The 19,509-nt window shown below is 42.5% G+C and overlaps 1 protein-coding gene across 5 annotated transcripts in view; it reads left to right on the top strand.

The window, feature by feature from the left end:
- Positions 1-19,509, top strand: part of LOC134355600 (zinc finger protein 280C-like) — a 165,506-nt gene that overhangs the window by 92,143 nt on the left and 53,854 nt on the right. For all 5 annotated transcript variants that reach the window (XM_063065715.1, XM_063065714.1, XM_063065718.1 and 2 more), the window contains one exon: positions 7,876-8,022. In XM_063065715.1, coding sequence (XP_062921785.1) covers positions 7,876-8,022 — 147 coding nt within the window. The remainder of the gene's footprint in view (positions 1-7,875; positions 8,023-19,509) is intronic.

Genomic DNA, 19,509 nt, shown 5'->3' with positions numbered 1-19,509 from the left:
GTCTTTTATTATGAAATATGTGCATGTGCCTATCCTATTTGGGATTTGGGAGCTCATCTGTTAGGTTCACAGAGTTAATTGTTGGCTCAGCTCTTTCAAGCTCCCATTAGGTGCAGCTGCAGGCACATTAACAACTACTTCTGGGTTAACATGACATAGTGTACTTTCCATTTCAGTGATCCATGTGAAAGCACCTTATCCATTGAAGATTTTCTTAATTCTTCAGCTTTCATATTCCAACTAACATGTCTCCATGTATGTGAGAATGGTTAGCTCTCCTGGCACTAGGAAAATATGTCTATACATGTATTAATGATGATTCAAATTAGACTATAGGACATTCAGTAGGAGCAGAATTATCAGCCATTCAGGTCTTTTCCGTTATTTCATCATGGCTGATTTATTATCCCTCTCAACCCCATTCGTATCGTTCACAAACTTGGCCACAAAACCATCAATTCCGTCATCCAAATCATTGACATACAACGTAAAAAAGAAGCGGTCCCAACACCAACCACTGCAGAACACCAGTAGTCACCACCAGCCAATCAGAAAAGGCTCCCTTTGCTTCCCTCCAATCACCCAATGCTCTTTTCATGCTAGTATCTTTCCTGTAATATCATGGGCTCTGATCTTTTTAAGCAGCCTTATGTGCAGTGCCTTGTAAGAGACCTTCTGAAAATGCAAGTGCATAACATCCATTGATTCTACTGTGTCGATTCTGCTTGTTATTTTCTCAAAGAATTCCAACAGATTTGTTTGGCAAGATTTCTCCTTAAGGAAACCATGCTGACTTTGGCCTATCTTATCATGTGCCCCCAAGTACCCGGAAGGCACGTCCTCCCAACCACTGAGGTCAGGCTAACTGGTCTATAATTTCCATTCTTCAGCCTCTCTCCCTTGTTGAAGAGTGACTGTTGCAATTTTCTAGTCCTCTGGAACCATACCAGTACATAATAATTACTCAAAGATCATTAATAATGCCTCCACAATCTCTTCAGCTACCTCTTTCAGAACCCTGTGGTGTAGTCTCTTTGGTCCAGGGGACTTGCCTACTTTCAGACCTTTCAGTTTCCCCAGCACCTTCTCCCCTAGTATTACTGCACTCACTTTTGATATCTGACACTGTTGAACTTTCAGTATACTGCTAGTATCTTCCACAGTGAAAATGATGCAAAATGCTTATTCAGTTTGTCTGCTGTTTTCTTGTTCCCTACTACTACCTCTCCAGTGTCATTTTCCAGTAGTCCAATATTTACTCTCACTTCTCTTTTATTCATTATATATCTGAAAAAACTTTTGGCATCGTCTTTAATATTATTGGCTAGCTTACCTTCATATTTCAGCCTTTTTCCCCCTTATGGCATTTTTAGTTGCCCTCAGTTGGTTTTTAAAAGTTTCCTAGCCCTCTTAACTTCCCACTAATTTTTGCTTTAATATATGGGCTCTCTTGCTTTTATGTTGGTTTTGACTTCCCTTCTCAACCACGGTTATATCATCCTGCCTTTAGAATACTTTTTCTTCTTTGGGATGTATTTATCCTGGACCTTTTGAATTGCTTCCAGAAACTCCACCCGTTGCTGCTTTGCTGTCATTCCTGCAAATGTCCCCTTCCAATGAACTTTGGCCAGCTGCTCTTTCATGCCTCTGTAATTCCCTTTATAACACTGTAATAATGATACATCTAACTTTAGTTTCTCCCTCTCAAGCTGCAGAGTGAATTCTATCATATTAAGATCACTGCTTCCTAGGGGTTCCTTTACCTTAAGCTCCCTAATCAAATACAGTTCATTTCACAACACCCAATCCAGAATAGCTGATTCCTTGGTGGGCTCAACCACAGGCAGCTCTAAAATCCATCTCGTCTGTATTCTATAAATTCTCTCTTGGGATCCAGCACCAGCCTGATTTTTCCAGTCTACCTGCATATTGAAATTCCCCCATGGCTTTCGTAACATTGCCCTTTTGATGTGCCTTTTCCATCCCCTGTTGTAATTTGTAGCCCACTTCCTGGCTACTGTTCGGAAGCCTGTATATAACTCCCATCAGGGTCTTTTTACCCTTGCAATTTTAACTCTACCCAGAAGGATTCTACATATTTTGATCTTTTGTCACTTCTTTCTAAGAATTTGATTTCTGATTTTACTCACAGAGGCACACCACCCTCTCTGCCTACTTGCTTGTCTTTTTAATACAATGTGTGTCCTTCGATGTTAAGCTCCCCAACTGTGATTTTCTTTCAACCATGACTCAGTGACCCACAATGTCATACTTGATAATCTCTAATTGTGCTACAAGATCATCTACCTTATTCTGTATCCTGGGTGCATTCAAATATAACACCTTCTCCTGTATTCATCACCCTTTTCGATTTTGTCCCTATGTTACACTGCAACTCATCTTACTGACTGCAATTTTGCCCTATCATCTGACTGTTCTTCCTGTCAGTCTTATTACTGATCACCTCTGCTTGTAAACCAACAGCTATATTACCCAGTTCCCATCAATCTACCAAAATTAGTTTGAACACCACTCCACACTCTTCCCCCCCCCACCCCGCCAACAGTTCCAGCAAACCTATCAAACCTATCTGCAAGGAAATTGGTTCCCCATTGGGTTCAGTTGTAACCCATCCATTTTGTATGGGCCATACCTTCCACAGAAGAGATCCCAATGATCCAGAAATCTGAAGCCCTGCCCCCTGCACCAGTTTCTCAGCCACACATTAATCTGCAAAATCATCCTATCATTACTTATATTACAGGCAGCAATTCAGCAATTACTACCCTGAAGGCCCTGCTTTTCAGCATTCTACTTAGTTTCCTAAATTCTCTCTTCATGACCCCTTCACTTTTCCTACCTATGTCAATGTACTGATTCTTGAGACTTCGGCGAAAACATGTCCCACTCAGAAAAGTGCTAATTCCGTTGAAAATAAATAACATTTTCTTATTCAAAATAATCAGGGTTGAACATCTGAGGGTCTTTTGCACAAATGCAACATTTTTTCATGTGTTTGTTTTTAATTTTATAAATTATATGATTATACGATTGCCCAGTACCTACAAAATCAGTTGTCCTCAGACGAGATTATTTCAATTTGATAAAAAAGTGTGAAAAAATAATTTAAAATGTATAATGTATGCCAGATGAAAGAGTAGAGTGAAAAACCTCTTTAAAACTAAAAGCAGTGAATTTTCAACAATATTTACTCTTATTTTGTGGTTGCTCAAAATGTTTCCCAAGTTTTTGTCAACACTGTCAGATATTTATTAAAAAAAACCAATAAAATCAGGCAACCACATGGTCAACTATACTCCTGAGGACCCCCTTTCCACCCTCCACATCTGCTAAATGCAACAAGGTCATATTTATTGATGTTGCTACTGTCACAACCATGACGTGTCAACACTGTCTCTTTTGTATAGAAATAATTATTTTAAATTATGACATAAATCTATGCATTTTAAGTAGAGGCCAGAGGCAGCTACCAACAGAGGGAAAACAAGATGGCTGCTGTATACAACTCATGCATGTCGTGTAAAAAAGTGTGTTTTTGTCACCAATGTCAGATGTCAAACCCGTCAGGTTTTCTGTCTGACGGTGGTGACACATAGTTTGACGGTGTTGACAAAACAGCCAAATCATCGTCAGTGGAGGCTTGAATATAACTTATGATCACACTAAATAGTCATATGGCTTGTAATGTTTCATTAACCTCTTTATTTATAATATACATAATTTCCTCTTTATTTCTTCCACACACAGGCCTACAATATTTCCTTACTATATGTATCCCCAATGACTAAACGTTGACTGTACCTCTTCTTATAGATGCTGCCTTGCCTGCTGCATTCACCAGCATTTTTTGTGTGTTGAATGAATTTAGTTGCACCATTTCATAATCATTTTATAAAATTTCACCAAATTAAACATAATTAAATTCATAGTAATTCTGCACAATTTCATAATTCCATTAAATTCTGACCTTCCTTTTTTGTATTTTAGGAAGTTATGGCTAGACAGCAGTTATCAGTGGAGGAGCGAAGGAGAAGAAACAGGGAATAACCAAAAAAAGCAGAGAGAGAAAATATATAGTGAGCCAGAGTTAAAGGAGGAATACCTGAGAAAGAAAAAGCAAAGATGGAAGAAGAGAGTAGAGGATGGGAAGATAAAAACTACCAACGATTTGCATGAAAGGGAAAAGAGGAGTAAGAGAAAGGCGTGGGAACGTAGACAGCAAGAGTCGAGAGTGTAAGAGAAAGGGCCCAGAATGCTCAGAAACTCCGTCAGATAGTCCATTGGATCAGACTATGTAGGAGCCAGCTCGCAATAGGCAGTCTATAGCAGGGGGAAGAAAGAAAACAAGAGCAAGATACTTGAGAGAGATGAAAGCTTTGAAAAATAAACTTCAAGAGATAATAAAAGATAGGAACAAACTGAAAAAGCGTTGGCAATGAGAGCAAACTAGAAATAAAAAAACACAAGAATCACCAAGAAAAAAAACAGAGCAGGTGCTACAGGGAAGCAAACTCAAAAACCCCTCCATCAAGAAAACTCTGCTCTTGCACAACTGTCTCATTCAAGAATTTAATCAAAACAGAAATAATTTATAGTCGCCCTGCAAGTCTGCTCAAAAATCAAAGAACTTGACTCTGTCAGGCAGGGTTCTAAAGAAATATCACCTAATACACCAGACAAAGCATTTCGGGCTGACGTACAATGCACTGTGAAAGAGGTGGACTGCTGACCAAAAACCCACTTACATTCAAAGAATAACCCAGATGGTTCAGGATTTCTACCATAATTCTGCATGAATGACGACTGACAAACAGGACACGATAACATGGAAGAAAATAAAGCATCAGAGAATGATTCTGACTGACACAATATTTGACCTTCACAGGGAGTTCACCAAAAAGGAACCAACTGTAAAACTCAGTTATTCATCCTTCTGTGCTTTACGTCCATTCTATGTCACAGCACCAAAACCATCAGATCGAAAGACATGCCAATACCAATACCATGAAAATTCAAAGCTGATGTTTGAGGTCCTAAGAGCATAAGGTATTGTCAAGTCTATCAAATTGGAGGATAGTTTTGAACTTGTGTGTTGTTCTCAGACAAGCGAGGCATGTCTTCTGCGCTGGTGCACCCGGTGTCTCCACAAGCACACACTTCCCACCCCACAGCAAGAGTTGACCGATGTTGAGTGGCAGCAATGGGAATGAGTTCAGGACCATACAGCAGATGGAACTCACTACAATACAAGACTTGTGAAGCACCACGGCACACTGGCAGACCTTATCAAACTGAATGAAGACAAACTAACGAGTGAAACAACAACACATTTGTACTTGGTTCAGAACCAGTCCAGGGAATACAGGAGCAAGATACGGAACTGCAATGAAAGCACTGTAATTGTGCATGTGGACTTTCCTGAGGCATGGAAATGCAAATATAGTTCTGAGGTACAGTCATGCCATTTTGGTCAGAACCTCCCGCAGCTCAATTTGCACACCGGCATGTACTACACAAAAGAAGAGAAAGCAGGATTTTATACAATATCAGAATCCAAGTGACAGGATGCTTCTGCCATTTGGACTCACATGGAACCAGTCCTCAGAGATATTTGTTTAAAATTTCCAAAAGTTGATACCATTCAATTTTGGTCAGATGGCCCCAGCAAGCAGTACAAAAACAAGAACTTTTCTCTCCTCTGTAATGTCCCTCCAACACTGGATTTCCAGAGAATAACCTAGAACCTCTTCGCCACTTCACATGGGAAGAAAGCTCCAGATGGCATAGGGGAAACTGTGAAAAGGATTGCAGACAGCCTTGTACTATGGGGGAATGACATTGTGGATGGCAAGATCTTCCAAGAGATGGTTGGGAGAAGCCTTTGCAGTACTCAGCTCTATCATATTGCTGAAGGTGACATGCAGTCATATGATGCACTCCTTTCTCAACCACTAAAACCTCTCCCAGCAACGAGGAAAATCCATCAGGTCGTACCTTACGGAAACAGCATCCATTGGAGATCATTGTCATGTTTCTGCAGTGAGCCACAGATGTGCCAGTGTTTCAGCCCAACATCGTTTCAGTTGACTGAAAATACACGTGCCAGGGTACAGGCTGAGGAGAATGATGGCCCTACCACAATGGGAAAGAACAGAGGGTCTTTTGCAATGCTGATGGAGGAAATGGAGCAGGAACCCCAGAGTGGTCCTGACGGGACTACGACAGATATACCTGCTGGTGTCATTAGTTGTGGAGATTGGCTTGAAATCATTTATGACCAAAATTGGTGGTTAGCAAAGGCTGTCACTGTGGATGCTCATCATCAAGATGTTCAAGTGGAGTTTTTCCACCCTCATGGGCCCAACACGCGCTTCTATCCAAAACCAGGTGGAAAGGATATGTGCTTTGTACCAGTTGAAGATATTCTGGTCAGACTGATGGAGCCATCATCACCGGGTCACGCAAGCAGGACGAGGGAGATCTACCACCTGTCTGCTGAAGTCATGGACTTCATAGATGAGGAGCATATTAATCATCTACTTCCTGATAAAGCTGACTGAATGTTTTCGAAGATTTTCAAGCCCAGAAGTAGATGGAATTTTTTTTGAAGTTCCTGGTGTGCTTTCTGATATTTATGCTTAAACATTGCAATTATACTGTAGTTTTTATTTTGCTGTTTACTGTTGTTATTATTTACAGAAGGATAAAATGTACATGACATATTGTTATTTGTTGTACGAAATTGTTAAATAAAGTTGTTCAGCAAGGAAGCATTGACTTGAGTGGTGAAAAGGTTGGAATTGTTTGTTGTAATTCGACTACTGCCACCACTGTCGGGTCTCAGTCACCACCACCAGATGGAACTTTCTTTGTTTTAAGTTAATATGCTTACAACCTGTTCCTCCAAAACAGTTGATTTATTAAAGTAATTGTCTCTTTAAAATTAAAAATGTGTTTTTATGTCCAAAATTGTTATTTTGTATACTTAATGCTAATGATAAAAGTTGTATGATGTAAGAGTTTTTAAAGGAGTACACGTGAAATAGTATAAAAAATGGACAAAAGTGAATATTCAATATTTAACAGCATATATGTGTACCTATGGTGGAGACACAATGATTTAAAAGCTCTAAATCTGTATAAGACTAAATAAATAGGAATAATTAGCTTTTTATTGCGTCTGTGTTGACAAAAATAAGTAATGACAGGAAAAACACATATTTTATGAAAAAATTACAAAATCAGGAGGTTGCACCGAAATATTGCTTGATTGCTGAGACCTTGTTCTATAAACAAATAAGTTTAGATTTCTTAACATTTAAAAGTTTTTCTTTTCAAAATTAAAACCTGTTTTATCCAAATTCTCAAGAATCAGTTATTGGTGTTAATATGTGCCAAGACTCTGGCTGCCCATCCCCCCCATCTCCCCCCTCCCCCCGGCCCCCTTCGAATATCATGGACCCAATCAGAGCAACTCTTTTGTCTATCCTGCCCGTTATTTGCTCAAGGAATTCCAACGGATTCGTCAGGCACGATTCTCCCCTAAAAGAAATCATACTGACTTTGGCCTATTTTATCATGCGCCTCCAAGTATTCCAAAACTTTTTCCTTATATAATGGATGCCAACATCTTCCCAACCACTGAAGTCAGGCTAACTGGCCTACAATTTCCTTTCTACCATCTCCCTCCCTTCTTAAAGAGTGGAAGGATATTTGCAATTTTCCAGTCTTCTGGAACCATTCCAGAATAGAGAAGGCAATCAAAATGAGGGCTAAAATGGATAAGTATAATCTGGTCAAATTAAGCTTCACTTTATCTGACTGGTCTTTTTTTTCCCATACTCCCACCTTTAGGTATGCAGTTACCGGTCATCAGTGTATTCAGATGTTGATAACCATTTCCGTGTTGCTCATGAAAATACCAAGCAGTTGCTCTGTCCATTTTGCCTTAAAGTCATTAAAAGTGGAAATGCTTATGTCCAGCATTACATGAGGCATCAGGTACAGTATTAATACTGATTTACACTGAATTTTGCAAATGGGTTTCTGCATAGTGCAGAAATGGGGCAGCTCACTCAACAATATTACTAATGATCTTTACATGTACTAAAAGATTTGTAATCACTTGGAGAAGCTTGAACAGCGAATAAGATCAGTTGAGAAAATTTACAAAGTAAAAGTTTGCTACTTTCATTGGATTTCAAAATGCATAACGAAATGGTAGATACGAGGGAAGAATGGTACTTAAAAAAAATAAGTAGGTCAGCAATCAGTTACAACATTATTGTTGTTTTTGACAATCTTTGGTTTATTGAACATCTCAGTTTGTCATTGTCAGGGGAGAAATCTATTTGTAGCTCATAGCTGAACAATTTGAATAGTCAGCATAACTAGAAACCCACTTAAAAACTGCTGCATTCAGATATCTCCCTTCTTTGAATAAATTGCGCTTCATAAACTCTACACCATTGAGAAATAGGCTACAGATATTGTGATCACATACAAGGTTTTTATCAACTCTGTTTATTGCTTGAATGCCAATAAAAATTAGACAAAAACAAATTATGTTGTACTTCAGCTGCATGAATTTACTTTGAACTTGCAATATCAAAGCTAGAACATTGGCTGATTGGTAGGAGCCAGCGAGTGGGAATAAAAGGATCCTTTTCTGGTTGGCTGCCAGTGACTAGTGATGTTACGCAGGGGTCGGTGTTGGGACCACTTTTTATTCTGTATATAAAAGATTTAGATGATGGAATGGATGGCTTTGTTGCCAAGTTTGCAGATGATACAAAGATTGGTGGAGGGGCAGGAAGTGTTGAAGAAACAGGTAGGATGCAGAAGGATTTAGGCAGATTCGGAGAATGGGCAAGAGAGTGGCAAATGAAATACAATGTTGGAAAATGCATGGGCTAGTTCTGCTCCTATGTTTTATGGTCTTATATAATGGAAATGAAATTAAACTGTAAAGAAATCTTATGGGATGCACAAAGCAGGTAACATTAAAAAAACACAGAAAAGTTGGAGATTATGTGAAGTTGCTGATATGTGCAATGTGGTGCAAACTGAGAGCAATAACTACCATTATGATAAATAATAATTTGGAGATTAACATTTTCCTTAAAATCCTGTCACCTGAGGTACTAATACCTTTAACCATGCTTTGGCAGTCTGAGGTACAGGAGCCTCAGGACCCACACCACCAGGTTTAGGAATAGTCATTACCCAGCAGTCATCAGGCTCTTGAACCAGAGGAAAGAACATCACTCACGTAACACTGAACTGTTCCCACATCTTTTGGGCTCACTTTCAAGGATGCTTGATCTCATGTTCTCAATTTTTATTGCTTATTTATTTTTTATTATTTTGTTTTTTCCCCCTTTTGTATTTGCACAATTTGTTGTCTTTTGAACATTGGTTGGTTGTTCATCTTGTGTACTGTTTTTCATTGATTCTATGTATTTACTGTGAATGCTTGCAAGAAAATGAATATACTTTGATTATAAATTTATTTTGAACTTTGATATAAAGAGTGTAAAGTTACATAATTTTTTCCCAATAAACATAATTTTATCGGATGGGAAGTCAATTATATTAATAATAAAGTTTTCTCTGTGCATATAAATTATAGCTTTCATATGCAAATTTGAGTTTATTTTAAACCAAAGCTGAAAAGCCAAAGCCCAAAAGTAGAGCATAACCTAGGTTTAAAAGAAGAAAAATAGAACCTGGGAAACAGTTCTTCAGCAATGCCACCTTTCAGTCCACCTGAGTAGAATTCAAAATTTAAAGTGCATTTATTAACAAAGTATATATACAGTGCCTATAAAAAGTATTCATAGCTTGGTAATTTTCATGTTTTATTGTTCTACAACTTTGAATCACAGTGGATTTAATTTGGCTTGTTTACACTGATCAACAGAAAAAGGCTTTAGTGTTAAAGTGAAAACAGATCTCTACAAAGTGATCCAAATTAATTACAAGTATGAAACACAAAGTATTTGATTACATTAGTATTCACCCCTACCTTTAATATAACACACCAAATCATCACTGGTGCAGCCAGTTGGTTTTAGAAGTCACATAATTAGTTAAATGGAGACTTGTTTTTAGAGACCTGTGTGCAGTCAAGGTGTAACAATTGATTGTAGTAAAAATACTTTTACTACACGATGAAGACAAAAGAACACTCCAAGCAACTCTGCGAATAGGTTTTTGAAAAGCACAAGTCAGGAGATGAATAGAAGAAAATTTCCAAGTTACTGAATATCCCTTGGAGTACAGTTAAATCAATCATCAAGTGATGGAAAGAATATTGCTCAACTGTAGATCTGCCTAGAGCAGGCCATTGTCAAAAACTGAGTGACCGTGCAAGAAGGGGACTAGTGAGCGAGGTCACCAAGAGACATATGACAACTCTGGAGGAGTTACAGGCTTCAGTGGCTGAGATGGGAGAGACTGTGCATACAACAATGTTTGCCTGGGTGCTTCACCAGTTGCAGCTTTATGGGAGAGTGGCAAAGAGAAGGCTACTGTTCAAATAAAACCTCACATAAAATCTTGGCTAGAATTTGTAGGAGACTCTGAAGTCAGCTGGAAGAAGGTTCTTGGGTGTGGTGAAATCAAAATTGAGCTTTTTGGCCATCAGACTAAACACTACACTGCACATCATCAAAAACATACCATCCCTACCATAAAGCATGGTGGCCCTGGAAGCCTTGTGAAGGTGGAGGGTAAAATGAATGCAGCAAAATACAGGGAAATCCTAGAGGAAACGCTGATGCAGTCTGCAAGACAACTGCGACTTGAGAGAAGATTTGTTTCCAGCAAGACACTGATCCCGAACATAAAGCCAAAGTTACACAGGAATGGCTTTTGGAAGATGGTGCCAGTAACTGACGGCTTTTCACGTGCTCTCCCGAGCATACTGCCCTCTCCACTATCCTATACCCGACAAACCCTTCCAAACCTCCAATTTAGCAAAATCAAGATCAACAACACCCTGGTGAAGCTACCGACCCAGCTAGAGACCACCGTGCCAGAACTGCTTCTTAAACTCTGGACCGCACCTAGACCCGAGCAACGAGGCCCACCACATTCCCGGAGACCCACGGTCTGCTACCGTGCCGGAGCGCTTGGAGACACGGCCCCTTCCAACCAGCACCTCTCCGGGGCAGACGACCACACAGAAGTGACGGCAGAGACCTCAAGGTGCCCCAGACACTTCCCCAGAGTGACCATCTTAAAGCCCCGTTGGTGGCCATCCACAGCTGCCGGAAGTGAGGCCTACACCGCCAACCTCGGAAATTGAGCCTGAGGCTCGGCTGGAGCGGAGGCCTCCGCAGCCATGACTTGGTTTAAGGTTTCAGCCAGGAGCCCGGCCATCCAGGATTAAGTGTCGGCTTCGGTGCCCGACCCAGTCGACAGCTCGCGCCCCCGGCAGCTGGAAGTGGCAGCGGAGCCTCCTCCGTTACTCGGCCCGACCCAGAGCGCACGACAACACGATCCACCGATCGATTCCCGCAGGATGCGTCCACCTACCTCAAAGAGCTGACAACAACAACTGCATTGATGGAAACCTGGAAAGATGCACTATTTACTGAGGAAGTGTGGGAAAAGAGCTGGGCTGCTGATCAGATTGACGCTGAGGGGCTTCAGGGTCCCTGTGCCCACCATCCTACTAGCTAATGTGCAAGCCATAGAGAAACAAGGCTGATGATCTTAAAGGGAGACTCACCTACGGCAGGGAGATGCAGAACTGCTGTGTATTCTGTTTCACCGAGAGCTGGCTCTCCCCTGCCACCCCCGACTGTGCCATCTGAATGGAGGGATTTTCGATCCATCGGATGGACCGCACGGTGTCTTCGGGCAAGACGAAGGGAGGTGGTGTCTGCCTACTAATCAACACTGCGTGGTGCTTGGACACAGTGGCACTGACAAGCTCCTGCAGTCTGGACCTGGAACACCTGTCGGTGAAGTGTCGTCCCTACTATCTGTCACGGGAATTCACCTTGGTCATACTGACATACATTCCCCCCCAGGCGGACGTGGAGTGCGCTTTGAACATACTGTATGCCAACATCAGTGAACTTGAGACCAGGTATCTGGAGGCTTTGCTCATTACAACCAGGGACTTTAACCAGGCTAACCTCAGAAAGGCGCTGCCAAAGTTATACCAACATGTCGCCTGCCCCACTAGAGGCCCAAATATATTGACCACTGCTACACAGCAGTCAAGGATGACTAACTTTCCGTCCCACGACCTCACTTTGGAAAATTGGACCATCAGGCCGTACTCCTTCTCCCGGCTTACAAACAGAAACTGAAGCGGGAAGTCATGGTGTCAAAAGTACTGTCGTGTTGGACGGAGGAAATGGATGAGGTCCTCCGTGACTGCTTTGAATCGGTGGACTGGTTAGTATTCAAGGACTCGGCAGCTAACCTCGATGAGTATGCCTCAGCTGTCACGGACTTTATTTGGAAATGCACGGAGGACTGTGTGTCTCGCAAGATGATCCGGGTATTCCCTCACCGCAAACCTTGGATGAATTATGAGGTCAAGTCCCTTTTAAAGGCTAGAGCTGCGGCTTTTAGGTCCGGGGATACCAGTCGCTACACAGAATCCAGGCGTGAACTCTGGAAAGCCATTAAGGGCGCCAAGAGGCAATATTGAGCCAAGTTGGAAGCCCAAGCTAACCAAAGGGATGCCAGTAGACTATGGCAGGGTCTAAATGCGATCACTGGGAGCAAAGAAAGGCTGGGAATATCAGTAACTGTGATGCTTCTCTTCCTGATGAACTTAACGTATTCTATGCAAGATTCGAACAGAAAAGGAGCATCCCGCTCCCTCCGGATGAATCGGACCTGGTGGCATCGAGATTCATCATCACCGAGGAGGACGTTAGAAGGGCCTTCCTGAAGATAAATCCAAGGAAGGTGATGGGCCCAGATGGTGTCCCAGGAGGGTTTCTCTGGGCCTGTGCAAGAGAGCTAGCTTGAGTGTTTGCTGATATCTTCAACTGCTCCTTGCTTCAGTCTAAGAGCTCCTTGTGTTTTAAGAAGGCAATGATAATCCCAGTGCCAAAGAAGAGCAAGGTGGCATGCCTGAATGACTATCAACCTTTGGCTCTGACATCAGTTGCTATGAAGTGCTTCGAGAGATTGGTTATGGCACACATCAACCACAGCCTACCGGAGCAACAAGTCAACGTCAGATGCCATCTCTCTGGTCCTACATTCCTCCTTAGAACACCTGGAGAATAAAGATGCATACGTAAGACTCCTTTTCATTGACTACAGCTCTGCCTGTAATGCCATCATTCCAAATAAACTGATTCCTAAGCTCCGAAACCTGGGCCTTAGCACTCAGATCTGCAGCTGGATCTTCAACTTCCTCACAGACAGAACCCAGGCTGTAAAAATAGGGACATGGTGTGAAGACAATAACCTATCCCTCAACGTCAACAAGACGAAGGAATTGGTTGTTGACTTCAGAAGGAATAGCGGACTGCAGGACCCAATTTACATTGGTGGTGCGCAAGTGGAACAGGTCAAAAGCTTTAAGTTCCTCGGGGTCAGTATTGCAAATGACTTGACTTGGTCCAACCAAGCAGAGTTCATTGCCAAGAAGGCCCACCAGCGCCTTTACTTCATGAGAAAACTGAAGAAATTTGGCCTGTCCCGTAAAACCCTCACTAATTTTTATAGATGCACCGTAGAGAGCATTCTTCTAGGGTGCAACACAACCTGGTATGGAAGTTGTCCTGTCCAAGACGGAAAGAAGCTGCAGAAGATCGTGAACACGGCGCAGTACATCATACAAACCAATCTTCTGTCCATGGACTCACTTTACACCGCACGCTGTCGGAGCAGTGCTACCAGGATAATCAAGGACATGACCAACCCAGCCAACATACTTTTCATCCCTCTTCCCTCTGGGAGAAGGCTCAGGAGCTTGAAGACTCGTACGGCCAGATTTGGGAACAGCTTCTTTCCAACTGTGATAAGACTGCTGAACGGATCCTGACCCGGATCTGGGCTGTACCCTCCAAATATCCAGACCTGCCTCTCGGTTTTTTTGCACTACTTTACTTTCCATTTTCCTATTTTCTATTTATGATTTATTTAAATTTTTGATATTTACTAATTTTTACTATTTTTAATATTTAATATTTGTAATCCAGGGAGTGGGAAGCGCAGAATCAAATATCGCTGTGATGATTGTACGTTCTAGTACCAATTGTTTGGCGACAATAAAGTATAAAGTAAAACCGCAAAGTTAATGTCCTGGAGTGGCCAAGTCAGAGTCCAGACCTCCATCCAATTGAGAATTTGTGGCTGGACTTGAAAATGGCTGTTCACTCACGATCTCCATGCAATCTGACCGAGCTTGAGCAGTTTTGCAAAGAAGAATGGGGAGAATTTGTAGTGTCCAGATGTGCAAAGCTGATAGACGCCTATCCACACAGACTCAAGGCTGTAATTGCTGCCAAAGGGGCATCTACTAAATACTGACTTGAAGGCGGTGAATACTTAACACAATCAATTATTTTGTGTTTTATATTTGAAATTAATTTAGATGGCTATAGAGATCTTTCATTTTGACATGAAAGAGTCTTTTTCTGTTGATCAGTGCCAAAAGGTGGTTATCTCTCGGGGTCCGAAGAAAACTAAACATTGTGCACTTGTTACGCATGTGGCTTCAGAGGCCAAAGGCCGAAGCACACAAGCAGTTGCAGGTTGGACATGGAATGGCAGTTGTTAGACCAGGTGCATACACAGCTTTGTGGTGTCAGTCTCGTGCTGCTGCAAGGCACTGATTTTGGTCATCCTCAAAGTCAGACTCAGTCTGGTCAGGATGCACCATGCAGCCCTGTCGGCTGCGGACTCCTCAAGTTGTAGAGGCTGGAGGTCTGCCCATTTGATGTACGATTTCAGATTGTCTTTGAATCTTTTTTTGGGGCGGCCCTGATTGTGACTGCCAAGCTCAAGCTCACTGTAGAGCAGCTGCCTGGGAATTCTTGTTGTACCCATGCGGATTACATGGCCAGTCCAGCGTAGCTGGGCCTGGAGGATCCTTGCCCCAGTGCTTGTGCTGTTGGCTCTGTTCCTGGTTGGTGATTCGGACCTGCCAGCGAATCCTCATGATCGACCGCAGAGAGCCGTACAGGAGAGAGGTGAGGACCACAGCCTTGTACATCTTGAGCTTGGTTGAAAGCTGAATGTCCTTGTGCTCCAGAACTTGTGACGCAGAGTTTCCCAAGTGCCTGGCTGGCTTTCTGGATCCTTGCTATGATCTCTTTGTCAAGGGATCCATCACTGGAGATGGTGCTTCTTAGATACTTGAAGCTCTCCACATTCTTCAGGACAGTGCCGTCGATGGTGATACATGGCTGAGCATGGTGACTTTTTGGTGCAGGTTGTAGGAGAACTTACCGAGGCTGAACAGCTTTGAAGCTGCGGAGAACTTGTCGACAATCGTCTGCAGGTGGTTCTCCTGGTGGACCATGAGGGCACAGTCATCAGCAAACAGGGCTTCAGTGATGAGCCTCCTTAACGTTTTAGTCTTTGCAGCAAGGCGTCTCAGGTCAAACATTGATCCGTCTAGGCGATATTTTATGTAAATACCCAGGTCTAGGTCCTTAACAACATGCTTCAGCATTTGGGTGAAGAAGAGGTTGAAGAGCACTGGTGCTAGAACGCACCCTTGCTTCACGCCATTTGAGATGTTGAAACTCTCAGATGGGGAACCATCTGAGAACACTTCTACTGTCATGCCATCGTAGAGCAGGCAGATAAGTGTAGCGAATTTCTGCGGGCAGCCAAGCTTTATAAGGATGATCCACAGCGCGTTTCTGTTGACCGTGTCAAACGCCTTCGTCAGATCGATGAAGGTGGGACCTGTGCAAGAGAGATGGGTTACACTTGAACTACAGGGGGACCAATATCCTTTCAGGGAGGTTTGTTAGTGCTATTTGGGAGGCTTTAAACTAGATTTGCAGGGGGATGGGAACCAGAGTGCCAAAGCTGACAGTGTGGCTGGGGTGAAAATAAATGATGTTGAAAGTTTAAGCAAATCCGCTGATAGAAAGGTTGTGAGTGGTGGTAAAAATCTTCTGAGGTGTATATATTTCAATGCTAGGAGTATTGCGGGGAAGGCGGATGAGTTGAGGGCGTGGATTGACACATGGAATTATGACGTTATAGCAATTAGTGAAACTTGGCTACAGGAGGGGCAGGACTGGCAGCTTAATATTCCAGGGTTCTGATGTTTCAGATGTGATCGAGGCAGAGGAATGAAAGGTGGGGGAGTAGCATTGCTTGTTAGGGAAAATATTACAGCAGTGCTCAGGCAGGACAGATTAGAGGGCTTGTCTACTGAGTCCTTATGGGTGGAGCTGAGAAACAGGAAAGGTATGGCCACATTAGTGGGATTGTATTACAGTCCACCCAATAGTCAACGAGACTTGGAAGAGCAAATCTGCAGAGAGATAGCAGGCAACTGCAGGAAACATAAAGTTGTGGTGGTAGGGGATTTTAATTTTCCATACATTGATTGGGACTCCCATACTGTTAGGGGTCTAGATGGTTTAGAGTTTGTAAAATGTGTTCAGGAAAGTTTTCTAAATCAATATATAGAGGGACCAACTAGAGGGGATGCAATATTGGATCTCCTGTTAGGAAACGAGTTAGGACAAGTGACGGAAGTCTGTGTAGGGGAACACTTTGGTTCCAGTGATCATAACACCATTAGTTCAATTTGATCATGGACAAGAATAGATCTGGTCCTAGGGTTGAGGTTCTGAACTGGAAGAAGGCCAAATTTGAAGAAATGAGAAAGGATCTAAAAAGCGTGGATTGGGACAGGTTGTTCTCTGCCAAAGATGTGATTGGTAGGTGGGAAGCCTTCAAAGGGGAAATTTCCATGAGATCATGGAAATTTTGAGAGTGCAGAGTTTGTATGTTCCTGTCAGGATTAAAGGCAAATTGAATAGGAATAAGGAACCTTGGTTCTCAAGGGATATTGCAACTCTGATAAAGAAGAAGAGGGAATTGTATGAAACGTATAGGAAACAGGGAGTAAATCAGGTGCTTGAGGAGTATAAGAAGTGCAAGAAAATACTTAAGAAAGTAATCAGGAGGACTAAAAGAAGACATGAGGTTGCCTTGGCAGTCAAAGTGAAGAATAATCCAAAGAGCTTTTACAGGTATATTAAGAGCAAAAGGATTGTAAGGGATAAAATTGGTCCTCTTGAAGATAAGAGTGGTCGGCTATGTGTGGAACCAAAGGAAATGGGGGAGATCTTAAATAGGTTTTTTGTGTCTGTATTTACCAAGGAAACTGGCATGAAGTCTATGGAATTGAGGGAATCAAGCAGTGAGATCATGGAAACTGTACAGATTGAAAGGGAGGAGGTGCTTGCTGTCTTGAGGAAAATTAAAGTGGATAAATCCCCGGGACCTGACAGAGTGTTCCCTCGGACCTTGAAGGAGATTAGTGTTGAAATTGCAGGGACCCTGGCAGAAATATTTAAAATGTCGCTGTCTACAGGTGAGGTGCCAGAGGATTGGAGAGTGGCTCATTTTGTTCCGTTGTTTAAAAAAGGATCAAAAAGTAATCCGGGAGATTATAGGCCGGTGAGTTTAACGTCGGTGGTAGGTAAGTTGTTGGAGGGAGAAATAAGAGACAGAATCTACAAACATTTGGATAGACAGGGACTTATTAGGGAGAGTCAACATGGCTTTGTGTGTGGTAGGACATGTTTGACCAATCTATTGGAGTTTTTCGAGGAGGTTACCAGGAAAGTGGATGAAGGGAAGGCAGTGGATATTGTGTACATGGATTTCAGTAAGGCCTTTGACAAGGTCCCGCATGGGAGGCCAGTTAGGAAAATTCAGTTGCTAGGTATACATGGAGAGGTGGTAAATTGGATTAGACATTGGCTCAGTGGAAGAAGACAAAGAGTGGTGGTAGAGAATTGCTTCTCCGAGTGGAGGCCTGTGACTAGTGGTGTGCCACAGGGATCAGTGCTGGGTCCATTGTTATTTGTCATCTATATCAATGATCTGGATGATGATGTGGTAAATTGGATCAGCAAATTTGCTGATGATACAAAGATTGGTGGTGTAGTAGACAGTGAGGAAGGTTTTCAGAGCCTGCAGAGGGACTTGGACCAGCTGGAAAAATGGGCTGAAAAATGGCAGATGGAGTTTAATACAGTCAAGTGTGAGGTATTGCACGTTGGAAGGACAAACCAAGGTAGAACATACAGGGTTAATGGTAAGGCACTGAGGAGTGCAGTGGAACAGAGTTTATCTGGGAATACAGATACAAAATTCCCTAAAAGTGGCGTCACAGGTAGATAGGGTCGTAAAGAGAGCTTTTGGTACATTGGCCTTTATTAATCAAAGTATTGAGTATAAGAGCTGGTATGTTATGATGAGGTTGTATAAGGCATTGGTGAGGCCGAATCTGGAGTATTGTGTTCAGTTTTGGTCACCAAATTACAGGAAGGATATAAATAAGGTTGAAAGAGTGCAGGCAAGGTTTACAAGGATGTTGCCAGGACTTGAGAAACTCAGTTACAGAGAAAGGTTGAATAGGTTAGGACTTTATTCCCCGGAGCGTAGAAGAATGAGGGGAGATTTGATAGAGGTATATAAAATTATGATGGGTGTAGATAGAGTGAATGCAAGCAGGCTTTTTCCACTGAGGCAAGGGGAGAAAAAAACCAGAGGACGTGGGTTAAGGGTGAGGGGGGAAAAGTTTAAAGGGAACATTAGGGGGGGCTTCTTCACACAGAGAGTGGTGGGAGTATGGAATGAGCTGCCAGATGAGGTGGTAAATGCGGGTTCTTTTTTAACATTTAAGAATAAATTGGACAGATACATGGATGGGAGGTGTATGGAGGGATATGGTCCGTGTGCAGGTCAGTGGGACTAGGCAGAAAATGGTTCGGCACAGCCAAGAAGGGCCAAAAGGTCTGTTTCTGTGCTGTAGTTTCTATGGTTTCTATGGTTTAAGACAGAGTATAATGTCATGTTCTGTTGCAGGCACTTCTCCTGTATGTGTCTCACTGCGAAGATCATGTCGACAGTGCTGCGTTCGGGATGAAAGCCACATTGCGACTCGGGAAGGTTCTCTTCTGACGCTGTTGGAATCAGTCTGTTGAGGATGATGTGGGCGAGGATTTTTCCAGCAATGGAAAGTAGTGAGATGCTTCTGTAGTTCCCGCAGTCAGTCCTTGAACTTTTATTTTTGTAGAGGGCAATTATCGTTGCGTCTCTGAGGTCAGGAGGCATCTCTTCTGCTTCCCAAATGCTAGTCAGGGTGCTGTGGAAAGCCTCAAGTGATTCCCTGCTGAGTGCCTTGTACAGTTCAGCGGGTATTCCATCCTTGCCGGGCACCTTGCCGCTTCTCATCTGTGTGATAGCCTTCTTGACTTCATCTATCAAGGGAGGATTATCTAGTTCCTCGTGAGTAGGCTG

The sequence above is a fragment of the Mobula hypostoma genome, chromosome 13 (genome assembly GCF_963921235.1).
Source record: "Mobula hypostoma chromosome 13, sMobHyp1.1, whole genome shotgun sequence".
Classification (NCBI taxonomy): Eukaryota; Metazoa; Chordata; class Chondrichthyes; order Myliobatiformes; family Myliobatidae; genus Mobula; species Mobula hypostoma.
The sequence above is the reverse complement of the archived record's forward strand: the minus strand, read 5'-3'. Positions and strand labels throughout refer to the sequence as shown.